The sequence below is a fragment of the Ciona robusta genome, chromosome 9, assembly GCF_009617815.1.
Source record: "Ciona robusta chromosome 9, ASM961781v2".
Classification (NCBI taxonomy): domain Eukaryota; kingdom Metazoa; phylum Chordata; class Ascidiacea; order Phlebobranchia; family Cionidae; genus Ciona; species Ciona robusta.
In genome coordinates, this window is record NC_143243.1 from 2665326 (window position 1) to 2685161 (window position 19836).

At 35.3% G+C, this 19836-nt stretch overlaps 3 protein-coding genes across 9 annotated transcripts in view; 2 read left to right on the plus strand and 1 right to left on the minus strand.

Moving 5' to 3' along the window:
* The window catches only part of LOC149730816 (short transient receptor potential channel 4-like), a 16147-nt gene extending 3214 nt beyond the window's left edge, over positions 1-12933 (plus strand). Inside the window, exons 3-21 of one of the 6 annotated variants that reach the window (XM_089883975.1) lie at positions 12-128; positions 976-1111; positions 2342-2439; positions 2887-3093; positions 3539-3737; positions 4418-4558; positions 5096-5243; positions 5715-5870; positions 6203-6322; positions 6609-6800; positions 7223-7300; positions 7599-7707; positions 7943-8091; positions 8409-8561; positions 8839-8914; positions 10420-10559; positions 11144-11274; positions 11778-11985; positions 12279-12933. In XM_089883975.1, coding sequence (XP_089740101.1) covers positions 12-128; positions 976-1111; positions 2342-2439; positions 2887-3093; positions 3539-3737; positions 4418-4558; positions 5096-5243; positions 5715-5870; positions 6203-6322; positions 6609-6800; positions 7223-7300; positions 7599-7707; positions 7943-8091; positions 8409-8561; positions 8839-8914; positions 10420-10559; positions 11144-11274; positions 11778-11985; positions 12279-12422 — 2702 coding nt within the window. In that variant the 3' untranslated portion in view covers positions 12423-12933. Of the gene's footprint in view, positions 1-11; positions 129-975; positions 1112-2341; positions 2440-2886; positions 3094-3538; positions 3738-4417; positions 4559-5095; positions 5244-5714; positions 5871-6202; positions 6323-6608; positions 6801-7222; positions 7301-7598; positions 7708-7942; positions 8092-8408; positions 8562-8838; positions 8915-9498; positions 9639-9951; positions 10140-10419; positions 10627-11143; positions 11275-11777; positions 11986-12278 lie in introns of those variants that run through there. The other 5 variants (XM_089883973.1, XM_089883974.1, XR_016385624.1 and 2 more) reach the window with 5 other exon arrangements.
* Positions 12934-13051: 118 nt separating this feature from the next.
* Positions 13052-17868, minus strand: LOC149730817 (integrin alpha-D-like). Of its 2 annotated transcripts, XM_089884032.1 has the most exons (10): positions 17619-17868; positions 16832-17039; positions 16435-16549; positions 15925-16105; positions 15540-15603; positions 15140-15282; positions 14656-14764; positions 14310-14424; positions 13951-14012; positions 13052-13316 (listed from the first exon to the last, which is right to left on the minus strand). In XM_089884032.1, exons 1-10 carry the CDS (start codon positions 17798-17800, stop codon positions 13065-13067), a joined length of 1431 nt encoding a protein of 476 aa, XP_089740158.1. In that variant the 5' UTR covers positions 17801-17868; the 3' UTR covers positions 13052-13064. The 2 variants fall into 2 exon arrangements, with proteins under 2 accessions (XP_089740158.1, XP_089740159.1); XM_089884033.1 differs by having other exon boundaries at positions 13179-14012.
* A 790-nt stretch (positions 17869-18658) lies between these two features.
* On the plus strand, positions 18659-19750 carry LOC149730818 (alpha-tocopherol transfer protein-like). The gene has a single exon (XM_089884082.1). The coding sequence runs from the start codon at positions 18772-18774 to the stop codon at positions 19591-19593; it is 822 nt and encodes a 273-aa protein (XP_089740208.1). The 5' UTR covers positions 18659-18771; the 3' UTR covers positions 19594-19750.
* The last annotated feature ends 86 nt before the right edge of the window (positions 19751-19836 follow it).

Sequence of the window (19836 nt, forward strand, 5' to 3'; positions counted from 1 at the left end):
ATATTTCACAGCACGAAAACGTTTTGATACTGAGAAACGGCATAGTTTACCATGTGCCACAGGACCCCTACTTAGTCCAAAGGAAGAAAAAGAACCAGAAACACCAGTTAAACAACTTAATCAACTTGGTAAGTTAAAAGAACGTACCGCTTAACTAATAACATTTTGTTACTTTAAAATGCAATAGGTACGTATTATTTACTTTTAATATACAATGATACAACACACGGCGCACAAATTAAAGAGTTTTAATTATCTAATATTGCACCCGGAGAAAGGGCGTTTTAATTATCTAGTTTTGTCTCTTTTTTGAATCCTAAAACCAATTACTCAAACTTATGAATTCTGTGAATGCAGAGGCCATGTATTATTTAACAATTTACAGCGAAAAGTTTTAGGCTGATAGAAAATGTTAAGTTAAATAGTTTTTTTAATTCGTTATTAGATTTTTTGCCTTTCCGATTTTAATACTTGTATCGTGATGTATGATTTAATACGTTCTGATTCGTGTATTGTATTATTAACGTTATATTTAATGCTTTATCATATCATTTTACAGTTTACCACTTTTCGTGATTTAAAATAAATAATTTGTTCCAAAACCGTAAATACTTTCATATAAAGTTAGATCGACATATATACGGCGTATAGATCTGTTGTTAAATGTTTTGGAATTAATTTATTGAATACTATGGTACAGTTAAGCAGTAACTAGATTATATAGTGAGCGTTATATACGTGTATTTCCATCTATCTCTAAAGACGTCCAAGTAATATTTTTTATTTAAATATATACAGTATGGTGGGGTAAGATAGGACATGTTTTCATTCTATTTTCTTATCACATTTCTAAATTTATAGTAAACATAAAATATTTACAAAATTACACAACCGTTGCCCCGCCACTAAAAAAGAGCTTGTGTTTTTCCTATGGATGATTTTCATTCAAGATTTAAACTTTTTTTTTATTTATAGAAGATCCTATCAGTACAAGTCTAGTGACCCTACGAGTACGAGCGGGTGCTCGCCCAGTACCCTACAGTGGTCATTTCGACGGTGATAATCTTTCTGTAGCCAGTATGTCACGGGAAGGGAATTCACACCGGACGAAGTAAGTGAAAAAGCTCCGTCTATTTTTGCTGCTACTGTTGTGGGCGTATGTGTCCTTTGGTGAGACACTTTATAAAGACAATTGCCCCAACCCAGCGTTAACTACAGCGGGTTGTCTAAATTGTTAGCTATAAATACAGAAACATATTCACAAAGTTACGTGGTACATACGTAATCTGGCACGAGGTGTAAATGAAACAGAACACCCGTGTTATTACGACGTCGTTTGCCAGCCATGCGAGATAAAGCAAGTTACATTTATTCATTGAAAATATGGTTTTGCTTGCCCTATTACGAGTATTAGGTACGGAACTCAAATTGGATATATGGCAGGACAGGGTAATTTGGGACATACTTCATTCTTATTTTCATTTGATATATTAAACCCAGAATATTTACACAACTATATAATCGTACTCACGCAACTCTAAAAATCTTTGATAATTGTTCAAATCAAGCTCAGAAAAATATGTGATTTAGCAGTATCCCATCTTACTCTACAGTAATATATATATATATATATATATATATATGTGGTTTTGTTTGTACCTGCATAAATTAAAGATGGCCTTACACTTTAAAGGCACAGCATATGAAACCCCTGGCAAGCATTATATCTACTTGGTTATTTCCCAACCGCACAAATTCTACTGGCGCCTACACCGCAGTTAAAAACAAAGGCTTCTTTATAAAACAAAGAAACAATATTATTTATCAACATAACTTTCACCAAAAAACATTATCAGTTACATGTCTGCTTATTTATTGCCACATAAATCTTTCATACCTGTATGGTACAGTTTACACGCTTTAAAACAGTTGGTTGACGTATATTTACATAAGACAGATGTTGGTTTATGATCTCTGTATTTCCCATCGTGATCAAAACATATCCTGCTGTGGCTGGTTGGAAGCGAAAACACTCACACACGTAGCTGTGACTACTACACGCTTGACTATGTAATTTAAAGGGACATACAAACGTAAAATCAAAATTTGCGTTTATTGATAGGAATTCTTAATAATGATCTAAAGTTCACACTATTGGATAATGTGGGATATACCGTTAGCACCAAAATCCCAGGTTTTCCGAAATATAAGTCACGAATTCTGTAAGTATTCTTTGTTTACTGTTAAATGGGACAATAAAGTTTTAATAATACCATGTCCCATCTTACCTCACCCACTATTTTAGTCATATAATTTTTTACCTATGTATCTTATACACCAGGTCGGTTCGTAATAACGAAGATGGGTTACGACACAACCGACAAAGTGGAGTCGCAGACGTGGCAAGAATGATGGTACCGCGTATGATAAACGATGAAAGTAAGTTTAAACACTACAGCAATAAAACTGAAGTTTGGAGAACTTATATATAGTACAGTGAGTGGGGAAAGTGGGACACCTTTTCATTCTATATTCTTGTACCATGATATAGTAAACAAAGGGCATTAAACTAATTACAAAATCGTATCCTTACGATTTCCATAGACCGTTGTTAATTGTTTAAAACCCGATCCAGATATTTAGAAAATATGTGCTAAAGGTGTCCCGTCTTCCCCACCCTAACTATGAATTTTCGAACCATTCCCACTTTGAATGTAATGTAATTTACTTGAGCGGAAAACGAGAGTCGTTATAACACGGGTGTTCTATTATATACACCTCGTGCCAGCTTACAAGTTACCATGTATGTTAATATGTGGGAATTATTTTTGTAGTGGGAAGGTTAAACATACCATAAATACTAACAGCATTAATACCTTCCTGCAGGCGAATTAAACAGTCATGAATTGGATTTACTTCACTTTGCCGCGGAAGGCGACTTAGAAGGACTTCAAACTCTATTCCAAGAACAAACATACTATCTGTTCCATCTAAACGTCAACTGTGTGGATTCTTTGGACCGCACAGCGCTGAGTTTATCAACTTTAAATCATCATCTGGATGTTGTGAAGTTTTTGCTCGGCGAAGATGTTTGTGAGTGAATAAGTATTAACTTATGTTGCTGAGTTTGTACTGTAAGCTGATTATGGTCAAATAATCTACCTGTTCGACAACAATACAGTCCCAGTAGTTGTTATAAGTCTAGTATATGGATTAGTGACGATGTATATATGAACGTAACCTACTTTATCCCCACGTGGCCAGAAAGCGACAGTCGTTAAACACGGGTGTTTATGTTTCATACACCTCCTGCCAGCTTACGAGTTACCATGTATGTTACTTTGTGGGTGATTTGTTTGGATTTTTATCTTTTTTATGGTAGTTTCTGTTTAAAAAAACGACTGATCATGTTATTTATTGACTAAATGGCGAAACATATATCGCTTTAGAATATTATCATTTGGATAGATTTTTTTGTTCACTGTTGATTCTATAGTATTTCATTTACACATACGTATGATACTTTTTGTTTCTTCAGTTGGTATTAAACTTGGCGATGCGCTCTTCTACGCCATCCAGTGTGAGTTTATTGAAGCGATTGAGCTTCTTTTGGAAAAAGATCCCCAGACGTCATTGCAAGTTCAACCTGGTACCACGTCACCATTTGAGCCTGGTCTTACACCGTTTATGTTGGCCGCACACAAGAACAACTACAAAATTCTCTCTGTGCTTTACAAGTGAGTAGTCTATATATTTTACTGGTACAATAGTTGGCAGTAAATGGTTAAAATCAAAAAAATATTAATAACCTACAAAGTTACATAGGCGAACTCGTAAGCTGGCACGAGGTGTATGAAACAGAACACTCGTGTTATAGCGACTGTCGTTGCCCCACCACGCAAATTAGATACTTTCATATATATATTTACGATTTATTGATTATAAACATTAAAAACACCTACTGTCAGATATTGTAAAGCTTCCACCTTTTTAGTTTATGTTGATGTAGTACCTGTACGCATAGCTTTTACTAATACACGTCAACACAATTAAAACGTAAAGCGCCGACCAGATTGCTGTACGTTAAATTAGTTTATGTTTTACTGCGTAGCTCTGTTGTATATAATGAGACATTTAATTAATGTTATACATGTAGTAGGGTGAGGTAAGATGGGACATTTTCGTTTCTTGTTCTATTTGATAGTAAACAAAGAATGTTTACAAAATTATATAACCATATTCTCACGATCCTAAAATAGTGTTGTTAATTCTTTAAAACACAATTAAGAAATATATATTTATGTGCTAACCATATCCTATCTTGCCCCACAGTACTTCATTTTCAACTAAATAAAAAATATGAAGTTTCGTTTTAACGATATCCTCACCCACAGTACTCTAACTTTATTATTTACAGGTACACACATCGGTTAACGTTCAGTGACAATGAGTTGTTACAAGACGAAGGATTTGATCCATATTCGTGGGACGCTGTGATGGAACGATTGTTGCATTATCGTGCTCGTGCCAGTCCTGCTTTTATGTTGCTTATGTACAAGTAAGTGGTTTGGTTTATGGAAAAAAAAATCACGTCTACCTATATAGCCTTGAGGTAATGGGTTCAAAGCTCTTTGCTGCTATTTCCGTTGCGGTCGTATATGTCGTTATGCAAAACATTTAACTGCAATTGCTTCAACTTATTGGTCACTAATGGGCTGTCTAAATTGTCACTTATACAGAAAAAACATCACTTACAAATGAACATACGCGGTAACTTTTAAACGGGCACAAGTTTTTTAAAACAGAACATCCGTGTTAAAAAAACTATCGTTTTCCTGTCACGCAAAAATAAAGAAGTATTTTTTATCCTTCATACCTTTATTTTTAATAATACACAAACCACATTTTTCCTCCACTTTTTTATCGTTTCACTTCACTTCATGAATGAATGAATGTACCTTATTCATGTTCGCGTGTTGAGTCAAAGACAGTCCTTATAACACAGGCGTTCTGTTTCATCACCTCGTGCCCGCTTACGAGTTACCATGCACTTCATAAAAAAAAATGAAATTAAAATTTCTCTCTACATCTCCAGTGAAAAGGGCATGACATGGGATCCGCTTAACTCATCCATGGACCTCTTCAGTGAGTTGCATGAGCTTGCAAGAAGAGAAAGAGAGGTAGAAGAAGCATATCTTCAAATGGCGAACCGATGCGAGACTTTTGCTCTTCAACTGCTGGAGGTAATGCATTACTTCAAAATGCGTTTAGAAATTTTTTGTTTGGAAGTTTTGTAAAAGTTACAGCACTTTGTGTAGGCTATTTGTTTGGCCTTGATTAAGTGTACTTAAATATAGTATTAGGATAATAACTATATATAACCTTTTTGGTGTAATGGGACTTTTGTTCTATTTTCATATACTATTTGGTAGTAAATAAAGAAAACTCCAAAGAATTACGTAACCGTATCTCCACGCCTCTAAAATACCGTTGTGAATTATTCAAAACACGGTCTGGAAATATGGGATTTGGGTCCTAACACTACTCCATCTTACCCTAAAGTACTATAACTTAACGTTCTATAATCCATGATTAAAAAAATGTCGTTAAATCGTTTCAATATTTAGTCGTTTTGTTTACATAGAGACTTAGATACGTGATTGGAAACTTACATTTGTCGATTGAGTTCAAATTTCTTAGAAATATTTTCACAGGAAGTGAGGTCAGCGAACGAGCTTGCCGATTTAATGCGGTACGACCTTGATGACGACATGGATGACGTCAGTGAACTCGATGACCCCGGAGAAAGCGACCGCATCACGCCGGAAAGAAGGCAGAAGATTCGAAATTATCTTAAACCGATTAAAAAGGTAAAATCTTTTGTTTTGTGATGTTATTCCATATTAATATGGTCGTATTTATCAGTAAAGCTACAATGGTGTATAGTACAGCGGTTCCCAAACTTTTCTAAGAAATTTGCCTGGTGTTCCCTTTGCAATTATTTAAATATTTCGCGGCCCTATAAACATTAAAGAATGCGATTGGAAAAATGCAAAAACCACACCAGTGAAAGAAAAAGCATAAGTATCAAGTCCTGTACCTTCTGAAACTGCTGTACGAACCCCAGTTTGCGAACCGCTGGTGTGGCATATCTAATCTGATGCTGTGTATTTATTAAACCGGTGTGTTTTGCTCATTGCAGGCGATCAAATACGAAATGAAGGATTTTGTAACTTCTGACAATTCTCAACTTGCTTTAATTTATATTCAAAAAGGAAGTATGTTTCGACGCCTTAAAGGATTTAAAGGCTCTGTAGTGCAGGTAAGTCTATGTTGTTCTATGTATCAGTATAACACTACAACACTATAGAACACTTAACGGCAACTGCTCCAGCTCAGTGGTCACTAATAGGTTGTCTAAATTTTCAGCCATACAGTATAATAAATACAATTACCCACAAAGTTATATATATGTGGTCACTCGTAAGCTGACACGAGGTGTATGAAACAGAACACCCCTGTTATAACGACTGTCATTTTCCGGCCACGCGAGGATAAAGTTACATTCATTCATTCATTTATTCATTTTCCACTATCCTTTATTTCAGGTTTTATTTGGTATGCTGTTCCCTGTATTGAGTATGGCATTTCTAATTGCGCCTCAGTCGTCGTTCGGTTGTTTAATGAAAAATCCAACCATAAAGTTTTGGTGCTGGGTCATATCTGAAGTGGTGTTTGTTATTATGCTTCTTGTCAACACTATTTTAATGCAAACAAATACATTTAAAGACCTGGATGCAGTAAGTGGACTGTTTACGTTTGTGCTATTTATAATTGGCATATATATATGTCAATTGGCGTGTGTTTAATTCATGTACTGTACTGTTATTCTATATATGGTAACTGTATAGTAGGGTTCGGAAAGATTGGGTGTGGTCGCCTTTAGCACAAAATATATTCAAATATCCTGGTTGTGTTTTAAACAATTGACAATGGTCTATGGAAGTCGTAAGGATATGATTTTATAATTCTATAAATGTTCTTTGTTTACTACCAAATGCTCGTAAGCGGACACCCAGGTGTACTGAATAGAACGCCTTTGTTATAACTGTCATTTCCCACCTTAAATTTTGTAATGTATGGTCATACACCTTGTTAAAGTGTTGTGTAATTCAGCAAAATGTTAATTACTGGTATAAATATACTTTGTTTAACATTACAGATATCACCGTTACTAGTTGTGGCGTACTTTTGGGTGCTTGGAAAGTTCATACAAGAAATCAGAGAAGTTTTTCATCAGGTTTGTATATGGTTATAACTATACAGCCGAAAGTGTATAGCATCTTATATCTTATTACGCACACTTTTGTTTCTTTTTTAACTTGGAAGTAATTAAACATAACTGGCTCCTTGTTTGTCTGCTAGGTGTAGCGACCACGCTTATTTTTTCCAATTGATGGAAAATATGTTTTTAACTGTAAGCGTGTTTTAACAACTGTTATTTTGTCACTAAATTATGTCTTTTCATTTTAAATCTAAGCTACCGAAATCGAAGAGACAAATACAGGTATTATATTATCGTATCTATATTTGTACAGGGTTTAAGGGAATACTTATCTGACGTTTGGAACTGGAACGACCTGTTTACCATACTACTGTATACATGTTTCATGATACTTAGGATCGTACACATCATACAGAATAACGGTAAGAACGACTATAGTGCTGTGGGTTAAGATGGAATAATGTTAGCCCCTAAAATTTCCAGATAATGTTTTTAATAATTAGCAAGGCTATTTTAGAGTTACGTGGCTACGGTTTTTAAAATTCTGCAATTATTCTTTGTTTACTGTCAAATGAAAAAACAAATTATAGTAAAATGTCCCGTCTTACCCCATACTATATGCAGTCAAGTTTTTGATGATGTTTAATTAATATTCAGGAGACTTGACACGTGGAACACCATACTGGCATGAAACAATGTTTCAAGCCCTACCTCTATCCGATATCTGTATAGCTGTTTCCTATATCTTGATCCATATGAGGATAATGGAACTTCTAAGGGCGGCTCGTAGGTTCGGTCCGTTACAGGTAAGGACAATAGGCAACAACGCTGCTACCATTGTGGGCGTATGTGTGCTTGGGCAAGACACTTAACGGCAAGGCAATTGCTCAAACCAAGTGGTCACTACTGGGTTGTCTAAGATATCATCCATGCAAAAAAAAATCGAAAAAAAATACCCACAAAGAAACATACTTGGTAACTCGTAAGCTGGCACGATATGTATGAAACAAAGCGCCAGTGTTATAACGACTGTCGTTTTCCGGTCACTTAAGGAAAAAGCAAGTAACAATCATTCACTTTACATTTATTTCAACGTTTGGATCATTAATATTTTTTTTGCTAGGTTTCTTTGGATCTCATGCTGCACGACGCAATTCGGTTCGCCATCATTTTCGGGATTATATTTCTAGCTTTTGGAAGCGGTATAACTGAGTTGTATACACCATATGGGGAAAACAAAAACTGCAGCTGTAACTCAACTACCGTATGTAACGCGGTAAGCAGGAAATATCTATGCATATTGCTAAAAAAAGTTTTATATAGTAGGGTGGGGTAAGACGGGACTCCTTTGGCAAATAACATCAAAATTTCCTGATCGTGTTTTAAACAATTAGCAACGGTCTATGATAGTCGTGAGGATGCGGCTTCAAAATTCTTTGAATGTTTTTTCTTTACTACCAAATGGGACGAGAAAATAGAATGAAAAGGTGTCCCATCTTTCCCTATCCCACTATACATATCATAACATTAACATGTACTATGGTTTATTTTAGAGCTTGCCGTTGGTACAACTATGGGTGCCATCTCCTCCCAACAGTTCAATGCTACCCGCTTGCGTTTCGTGCAAAAGTAAGTTTTTGTATAACTAATATATCACTAAACCGTACCTTTTACGTTTATTTAACAATCTGTCAACGCTTAGAAAAGATTTTAGCTTCTTTTTTACGTTGCCAGGCTTGGAAAAATAATAGGACTGTCATATACGTCGCGAATTTCTGTTTTTTATGGGTACTATGTCTATATTTAAGATATTAGTTTTTTCTTTGCGAATTTAAAAAAAATAATATTTTCGTACACAACTGAAATTATGTTTTTGTTGTCTAATGTATTTACAAAGGTATAGGTTTGATTTAACATGGTGACAAACAAAGCCTATACGCATCAATCACTTGTTGCTGGTTTTCGCCTTACATTTTCTACAAACCTTGTCACGTGGTGTGTAGTGTTCATCGTGTGTGACGTAACAAAGCTGTCCTTTGTTATAGTTATTCGCTGGTATGGTTAAGGCATAGGTGACTGGGCATACTTTATCTTTGCCATTTATGATGCAATAAATGCCTTTTTAGGTTATTAAAGTACAAACGGTTCTTCGTTGATTAGAAAAAAAATGGAATTTACACCAAAAAACGGCACAATAACGCTTAATTTCACAGAAACTACAGAAAATATTCCTGTTGCTTCTTTTACTGGCGCTTTAATCAGTTTATTTTGGACAATGTTTGGCTACGACAATCCCCAACAGTGGTACAATATTGCTCAAAATTGTCCCAGCGAGCACTTATTGCAAAGCCTGGTCGGTAGTTTTGTTGGCACGTGCAGTAACTTTCCACATACACGCTTTCTGTATGCCAGAATTGCCGAGACGGCTCTTGTTGTGTATTAACATTTCTCTGCTAACACGAAAACTTTGCTCTACTGGTGTATTAACAGCTACATATATTTTGCAAGGACTCTAAAACTGATACAGTTCTTCTAAAATGCTTTGTAACAAACATAACGTAAAAGTACTTGGTCTACGGACAAGTATACAGCTCACAGCATAGTTGATATATATATATATATATATATATATCAACTATGCTGTTTATATGCACTCTGGTTCACAGTATTCAAAATGACGCATAATAGCAAGTGTACTTGAACAGAAATATCCGAAGGCAATGAAGAGACTTTTATGATGACAAAGATTGAATTAGCTTTTATTGGGATGTTTTGGACTTTGTTCGGTTACGGGGAGCCGACGAAATGGTATCCCATTGATAACTGTCCAAACACTTTCAAATTGCAAGAATTGGTCAGTTTACAAATTGGAATGCCCCCTTTTCGTTGCAAATCGCATGGTTTCTACCTATGTTCCCTTTACTTTTGGTCATGTTGGATTTTAAGTTGGTGTAACGAACACCGTTTGGATGTTATTTTACTCGCACAGTCGAATAGTTCAAAAATAGTGGACTTCTTTGGTGCAGTTAGAAATCTATTAGTAGAAAGTATAGGCCAGCTTTCTGAAAATGTCGCGGGTTAATTTTCGACTTTATTTATTAACCTGCGCATAACACGAAGTGTTGCTCTTACAGAGTTTACTACTGATTCACTTCAGCCCACAACGTTAAAAACTGCTTTTGTGGGATTAGTTTGGACGCTGTTTGGGTACGGCCACCCGCAAGCTTGGTATCCAATGCAAAATTGTCCAGGCCGGTTTTACCTGCAAGAAGTGGTCAGTTAAATGGGCTTGCGAATCGCTGCCAAAGTTTGTCTTATGTCGCCGAACAAACAAGTTTATGGTATATACAACGTATCAACCATATAACTTAATCAAACACAGCTTTTCGTACTTTGAGGTCGTAACATACCGTCGTGAGACTAATATATTGCTTCTATCCATTATAATATGCACGGCAGGCAATTGTTTTATTGTATTTTTCGTACCTAACGTTTTTGCTTTGTTCTTATACGTTTGCATGCTGCTGCATACAATTATGACTGCCATATGTAGTACTGCGGGGTAATATGGTACACCTTTAGCAAACAATATCCAGATATCCTGATCGTGTATTAAACCATAAACAACGGTCTATAAAAGTCGTGAAGGTACGGTTTAATGACTTTTTGAATGTTTTTTGTTTTCTACAAAATGGGACAAAAAATGGAATGAACAGGTGTCCCATATTCCCCTACCTTTCTATATATCCGTTGCTCGGCATGCCCATATATTGAATTGGTTTCATATATTTTGTAATTTATTTGATTGGGAAATCTTTAGAATTATACTGTAACGTGCTAATGTTTTCCATGCAAAAGGTTGGCGCAGTGATCATCGGTCTTTACCACTTTGGGGCAATCATAGTTCTTGTGAACATGCTTATTGCTATGATGAGCAACAGTTTTCAAAAAACACATGACGATTCAGAAAGAGAATGGAAATTTCACAGGTCGCTTTTTTTACTTTTATTTAAACAATAATTATTAAGCAAATCATAACAAATATTCTGTATTTTTCTAAACGCTCCGCTGCTGTTCTAATACTCAATATTCATTTTTTTCACTAAATGCCTTTAAACTCTATGTTAATATGTTTAATAAGTGAGTGCATGAAAAATGAAAAGTTTTGTCGTGATTTATTGGTTATAGCACGCTAGTATATTACCTAGAAGATACCGGATCGAGACTCGTTGCTGGATGTTATCCGCATTATTATTCGCGTTTGTTTTCTGGAGGAAGATAATTCGGCGTATTTGTTACAACCCAGTGGTCACCAATGGGTTGCCCAAACTGTCACCCATGCATAAAAGAAAAAATACAAAACATCTATCCACAAAGTTGGGCACAGTTTAACATGTAAACGGGGTGTATAAAATATGTGGTATTTATAACTTGTAAAAGAGTCCGCCATGCGAAAAAAATAATCATTTATTCATTAAACTACTTTTTACAGAACCCAGCTTTGGTTAAAATTCATAAGAAATGAGATAAATCGGCCGCCTCCTATGAACCTGATACCAAGATGGAAACAAGTTAAACGATGTTACAGATTCGTAGCTAAACTGTTCAGTTCGCTATTCTCAAGTTGCCGAAGCACAAATGAAGAAATTACAGATTTCAGTGAAGAAGCATTAAGAAGGCGAAGTCAGCAGTTAAACTTGGTAAGTTGTTGGGTTTGTTTTAGTTAATATAGTACTGTGGGGTGAGATGGGACACATTTAGCACATTATTTCAAAATACCCTGATAGTTTTAAAAAAATAAACAACGGTCTATGGTAGTCGTTAAGACAAGGTTTTATAATTTTTTAAATGTTCTTTGTTTACTACCAAATGAAACGAGAAAATCGAATGAAAAGGTGTCCCATCTTCTCTCGCCCTACCATATATTTATTTACATTTATTTGTATTTAACTGTAAATGTAACACATTCATCCATATTAAACTGTAAATGCAGCAAAGGCGGAGAACTGGTGTTGAACAAACGTTACCAGGAGGTGGAACTTTATTTGAAGGCGAAAGTCGATATTCCAAAGTTCTCAGATTAGTTGTTCTTCGTTATGTTAAAAAGAAAGTTTTACATAACGAAATGGTCATATGATTTACATATCTTTCTCTGCTGAGTAAAAGCAAGTGCGACAAATCTGATATAGTATGTCCTACGACGATGCAGAGACCGAGGGATCATGTATTCGAAACTCCACAGCATTACTTTTTAATTATTTTTTTGCATTGCAGATCCTTTTTTTCATTCAAGCTTAGACAGCCAGCCTTTTAAAATACCTAATATATTTGCCTGTAATAATTCACTCTTTAAATAATTCTAATGCTTCGCTTTATATTCTTATTACCTTTATGCTTTACGAAAACAGCAGAATTATCGCAAATACACTTTATGAGTTATGCAATCATACTTAATACAATTCCTTCTTTTTCCTAGTTGAGAAGGTGTTTGTCTGTGTTTTGTAACCCTGCAGTTGTGTTTTCCACTTTTAAAGCTTTTGGTTTTATTTTCATGAACTTTGTGCTTCATAAAATGTATTTAAATTTGCTATTCTTTCTTTCTATCAACCAAATTGACACGCGGAAAAAGAACACAACATTAAATCAGATTTATTTTGTTTGTTTACAAACAACTAACTAATTTAAGCGCATATTTCGACAATCAAGTTTTTCTATTGCATGTATAATTTCCACCAGTAATCTGCATGCATTTCGATAAAGAAAAAAATCGAAATTTGGGTTATGTCGTGAAGTACTGTGGGGTAAGATGGGATAACACCGAAATAAAATAAGGCGTGCCCCATCTTACCCCACCCCAATATAGTTCGCTATAGTTAGAGTATGATGATGATACTATGGTGATACCATAGTACTTAACACCTATCGTGATCAAAACATATACAGTGTATACTATACTATATGATAATGCTGAAAAGCTATTTATAGCTCGCCATGACGTCACTTTGCAATTGTGCAAAAGCCACGTCATATCCTGCAACAAAATAATATGCAGGTTACGTATTGTACGTAATAGTAGTGTTTGTCATCAACTGCCATATTAGGTAATGTACCATGTGCTGGTCGGTTTGACCAACGGGATATGACTGGTCGTGTATTTTCCTTACCATGTGCGCAATAAGCATACCTGCATAGATGGGGTAAACATACGTGGCTTAAACGTGACCAAAGTATTTTTAACCTTTTTTTAAATTTTAACAAAATTGGATTAAAATAACTACTAGCGAGTTACCACTTTGTAACTTTTTAGGTCACTTATTTTTTACTTGTTTTGGTATGGCTGAAATTTGGACTAATATACAATGCAATTTTCATTAAGTAGCTCGCACAAGGACATACGCGCCACAAATTCTGCATCATCGAGCATGGAACCCGTTACCGGTTGGTTGCAATTCCAGAACTGCAAGCTATAAATTTAATGGTATAAAAGTACAACAACAAGTTCACGTTTGACTTACTTGATGTGATTGCAAGTCACAAATTGAAAGCAATGGCGGCGATGTTCTATGTACTTGATTCAGTTTACTTTTTTGACGAACAAAACGAATTCAAAGGAAATTAAAAAAATAAAATAAACAGAAAATTTAGTATAAAAGCAATGCCCGTACCGCTTGCTGGTTACTTGAAAATCCATTTTCTCCGTATTCTAACTGGCTTAAACTATCACCCCCTGAACAAAAAGAACGAATAATATAGGCTATGGCGTATAAATGAATCTAACTTGGTAATATATTCGCGTGGCCGAAAAACGACACTATAGTTATAACACGGGTGTTCTGTTGCATACACCTTGGGCCAGCTTACGGGTTACCAAGCATGTTACTCTGTGGGTTTGTTTTCTGTATGACTGACAATTTAGACAACCCATTAGTGACCACTGGGTTGGAGCCATATATCGGGCTTGTGCAAGACCACATACGCTTACAAATAACAATTTATTGGCAGTTTAAATGGTTGTTATGAATACCTTCCAGACTTTGTTTAATAGAAGAACGAAGTAAGCTTAATATGCTGTTTAAACTTGTGAACGTCGTTACTTCAAACACACGAGTGTCTTCACCCAACTTGCCATTCGCAACTATCTGTATAAAGAAAAGGTACTAGTAAAATATCCTCCAATAAGTTACACATTAAGCTGGTGGAAAGCGTTAGAGGTTGGTAGTTAGAGGTCAGAGGTTACGGTTTTGTTAGGTAGGGGTTAGTGGTCGGTCAGTAGTTGATGACGTAGCAGGAGGATTCTTTACTATATAACAGCGAAGAAAATATAGGTAACTGTTTTAAAACGTGGATAATTTTTACGATATTTAAAATACCTGCAGCTGGTCTCGTAATACGCTATTTCCAATACCGATCGCAAATGTAATAATGCCTTGGCTTCTTACATACTCGGCAGATGAGTAGAGATCAATCGCATCATCGGCCCTGTTTTAAACATATTACAAGGCTAAACTATATAGGCTAATAGAGCATAAGAATCTAGACGACTACGATAACCGTGTTGTCATCGTACATGAGTTTGCTTTACGTCTTCAAACCGTAAGATTTACCTAAGAAGTATTGTGGGGTAAGATGGGATACCGTTAGCACATAAAATCTTACATTCCCTGTTTGTGTTTTTAACAATGAACAACATCTTTTAAAGTCGTGGGGCCACGGTTATACAATTCTGTAAATATTCTTTGTTTATTGCCAAATGAAACGCGAAAACGAGAAAACATATCCCATCTTCCCCCTACTATATATTAGAGTTTGAAATATTTACCAAGTTACACAAAAATTTATGTATATTCACAGTACCTGCCATCAGTGATCAAAATCAGAACTTTCGTGACATTTTCATGCGTGAATCTTTCACTTGCCATGAAATCAAGCACAGTTTTATTAAGAGCATGAGCAGTGTAGGTGGTGAAACCTTGCAAGCTGATATTTTGAGCTATTTTCTAGAAAATATAAAAAATATTCGATTTCCATGCGTTAATTAATAAATAAAAATATGGTAAGGTGGGGGAAGATGGGATACTTTTTCATTCTGTTTTCTCGTTCCATTTGGTAGTAAACAAAAAATAGGGAACTATATCTTGACGACTCCCATACATCGTTGTTAATTGTTTAACGATCATGATTTTTGGATATTATATTTGCTAAAGGTGTCCCATCTTCCCCTCCCTACTATATATATGGTTTGGACTTAGCTTACCTCAAATAATGTGAAGTTCTTGTACAAACCCAAAGGAACTTCTGTTTTCATATACGGCTGTTGACTGCAACAAATATTATAAGAAAAATGATACCAAGAAGTAGCAGCATATTTTGTCTTACAAACCGCAAGTTTTACTCATAGTCCTAAAGCTTGAATGAATGAATGAATGAATGCAACTTGTTTTTTTTCTTACGTGGCCGGAAAACGACAGCCGTTATAACACGGGTACTGATGTTTTTTTTTTTCTATACACCTCGTGTCAACTTACGAGTTACCACATATATAACTTTGTGGATAATTTTTTTTTATATTGTGTGGCGGACAATTTAGACAACCCATCAGTGACCACTAGGTTGGAGCAAACCTAATATTTTTTTCCTACCTATACGGGACTCCGGGATACCAATGTGAATATTGAATAATTCCAATATTGTCCTGTTTCTCAATGTCAAACGATTTCGCAAGAGCTACTACCCAGTTTTTTACCAAACCGAAGTTCGTTTCTCCCACCGAGAAAGAGCCATCTAATACGAACAATAGATCTAGTGCTTGGTCGGAACAAACTGTAAAAAAAAGGTTCTGTAAATTTTGCATATACGTTGAAGTATACCACAATATAGTTGATATTTTCCATCATCTTTCCTTGAAATTCTGTTGATAAATCGTTAATGCACGGTATAGTACTGTGGGGTAAGATGGGATATACTGTTAGCACCCAAGATTCACATTTTCTGATCGTATTCTTAATAAATAAGAACGCTAGTCGTAAGAATTGTGGTTACATATTTCTTTATATATTCTTTGTTTACTACCAAATGGGGTAATATGTAAGAATGAAAACATGTTCCATCTCTTCCCACCATACTATATATAGTACCAATAATGAACTTACATGGCACTGTAGGTTTTGCAGATTGCCAACTTTCGCCGAAATCTTTACTGTTAAAACAAGACCCACTTATAATGTTGTGTGAACGGCAGTGCCTGTAACGCATAGGAGCACACACCTAGAGATATAATCAAAATAAGTATCTAGGATGAGGAAAATAGGACGTCCTTTTTTTCAATTTCCTCGTCCCATTTGGAAGTTAAAGAAATACAAAATTTCATTTAAAGAATCATAAAACCATATCCTCACGACTCCTATATAGACTGTTATTAATTGTTTAAAACGCAATCAAGATATTTGGATGTTATATGCTAAAGGTGTCCCGTCTCTCCCCTACCCTACTATACATTATCATTAATCAGTATCACAATAAATCAGGAATAAAACAGCAAAACCTTACCGTAACTGCTTCTTTACTGTTACTGACACTTATTCCAACAGCATCTGCATCTTTGCGTAAATTAGTGACCACGATGGGTGCGTTTTTTTCCGGGTCTTTCGCGACAATATCATAAATACCGCTCGCAACCGTGAAATTTATTCCATATAAAACTCCTTGTGAACTGCCGAAGTTGTTTCGGCGGGAATTCGGTGCTCCTATGAGCAACCTGTTAAGTATAAAGGGATTATACTTTCGGATAAACTTGTTTTAAAATACATCAGTTCGGAATGATTTTGACAGAGTTTAACAGAGTGTTTTTAAGTTTAAACAGCACTCTTTTTCGGATTGTATTTTTGTACTATAGTATTGTGGGGTAAGATGGGACACCTTTAGCAGATAATATTCTACTATCCAGATCGTGTTTTAACCAATCGACAACTGTGTATGGGAGTTGTCAGGATACGTTTTTATATTTTATTTCTTTGAATGATCCTTGTTTACTACCAAATTAAACAAGAAAGTATAATGAAAAGGTGTCCCATCTTCTCCCATCCTATCATATGGAGATAAGAGTTGGAGATAATGAGACACATTTTCATTCTATTTTCTTTCCCATTTGGTAGTAAACAAAGAACATTTAAATAATTATACCACCCGCATCTTTACGACTTTCATACACCGTTGTTGTTAATTGTTTAAAACACGATCAGGATATTTAGATAAAATATATGTGCTAAAGGTGTTACATTTTCCCGCACAGTACTTCTATGGTTTATAAATAACAGTTATAGCACTCTATACATACTTGGCAGTTCCATTCGCACTAGCTTTTACAATAACTGTCTGTCCAAAATAGGTCCCATTCTGAAAACCTGCTGTACTACTTTCTATTAAATTAAAGTTTCTTAAGTTGAAGCAGTTGCAAGCACCAAGCGCAAAAACTGTCAGTAACATTACAGTGTATATTTTCTTAGCGTATTTCTTCATTTTTGTCCTGGCAAATAATGCCTAATGTTACTAAAATGCTGTTTAGTGGAACTGGCAAAATATAAATGACTGTACAGGTACTTGTTTAAACGTTATTTGATAGACTTACATCGTTTGAAAATACCGGTAGTAAGCAAGCTATTCATGCTTTCTTAACTGTATAATCTATGTACACCGAGTACATTTAGTAAGACAGTGAACAAACGCAGCACTAGATAGCTGGTTTACTCACCCTTATTGTGACGTCACATACATATGAATGTAAGTGATGACTGGTTGAATTCTGCGCTTACCGGTAGTTTTAAGTCCGGTTTATTTACGCCTGTAGCCACTGGCACACTTGGTTTATATGCTCTATTATACGTAAAAAACGGTATGTGTTTCCTATTACGTCTCATTGATACGCCCATACTTTATAACTGCACTCTTTCTTTTTTATATTAATAGTATACTAAACTGTCACAAAAAAATAATAATCCTCGGTTTATTGTTAATATGAAGTTCAAATAAAGGGGCGATGACGCTACAACGAAAAAAAAAACATTTAAACAAAACGAAATTAAAAAAATTGTAATAAAAGAATTGAAACCTTATAATTTGATTTATTAAGATAAAAATAAGAATGTTATTTCTTCAAATTTTAAATCGGAACTATAAAAAGCATGCATGGAAAAGCGGCGATTTTAAGTTTTGTATAATAGTTGCTTTAGAGCAATTGTTTTAACACAAAAGTTTTACATATACAGGCGTCGTAATTTAGATAGCGCATACTCGCGAGTAAAAATCAAGCCGGCAATTATTTAGAACCATTTTGATAAAACTGAAAGGTAATCATTCTAACTAGAGGGTGAGGTCTAAGAAAAAGGGTTTCTGTTCAGAGTAACTAAATATATGAGAGCATGAGTTTCAGTTTACTTATATTTTAAGAAGTATAGAACTTAAAAACAGTCATTTGACATATAGTGAAAGATATGGATATAACGATGAGGTACGAATGCTCGCTTTCTCCACCAATGCTGGCAAGAGCAATTGCAGAGTTAAATGAACCAGATAATAATTTGGATCGATTAAAAGCAATAGACAGACTTAAAGTTAATTTTGATGTAGAAAAGTACGGCCCACTGTTGAAAGAAGACGATGCTTTTATTTTAAGATTCCTAAGAGCGCGAAAATTCGATCAACGAAAAGCACTGAAGTTATTGCAAAAATATCACACGATTAGAACCGAACTTCCAGAGGTGTTTAACCGCGTCAAGGAACCTGAACGACTGGCTGCTATCATGAACAGTGGAACTCTGTACTTTTCAAACGGGAGGACCAAAACTGGGTCATGGGTCCTTATGTTCAAGCCTGGACCCATGAATGATATAATCAGTGCTTATGACGTTGTAGCATATAGCGTATTATGCATCGAAAAACTACTCGAAAATGAAGAGTATCAAATATGCGGCTCTATAACTATTGACGATTTAAAGGATTTCAATTTAACATCGTTGTCCAATCTCCCATCGTCCAAGCTAAAAAAGATGTTTGATTTATGGCAAGATTCAATGCCGATTCGAATAATGCCTATCCATATATTAAACGAATCGAAAGTTTTTTCTGCTCTATTTAAACTTATCCAACCCTTTATGAAGAAAAAAATTAAACAAAAGCTCCGACTGCATGGAAATTGCTTTGCCGAACTTCACGACTCGGTTGAAAAACATCTTCTGCCATCCTGTCTTGGTGGAACGGGACCCGATCCTGTAGAAGCTTCAGCGATTTGGCTGCAACAACTTTCAGAAATGTAATTAAGAAAAAAATCGTTAACCAAATTTTTAAGGTTATTACATTTTTTTGCCACGTATGCCTATGTTGTGTTATGTATGTTTTGCGCTGTGTTTTTGCACACCTGTTTTGTATTACGTATACTGTATATCGACAATACATCGATATAAATGGGATAAAGTTGACTTTTATACTTTGAGAGACTAACGGTATCCTACCTTACCTTGCAGTACAATATGTAAATATACCTCAATGGTAGTACAGTT

Excerpts from the sequence above, each read along its gene's own strand:
- LOC149730817 (XM_089884032.1), bottom strand. The coding sequence starts at position 17,800 with ATGAAGAAATACGCTAAGAAAATATACACTGTAATGTTACTGACAGTT. Across the intron at positions 14,765-15,139 it reads ATTTTGATCACTGATGGCAG|GGCCGATGATGCGATTGATC; the intron begins GTACTGTGAATA and ends TGTTTAAAACAG. Across the intron at positions 14,425-14,655 it reads TATTACGAGACCAGCTGCAG|ATAGTTGCGAATGGCAAGTT; the intron begins GTATTTTAAATA and ends TTCTTTATACAG.
- LOC149730818 (XM_089884082.1), top strand. The coding sequence starts at position 18,772 with ATGGATATAACGATGAGGTACGAATGCTCGCTTTCTCCACCAATGCTG.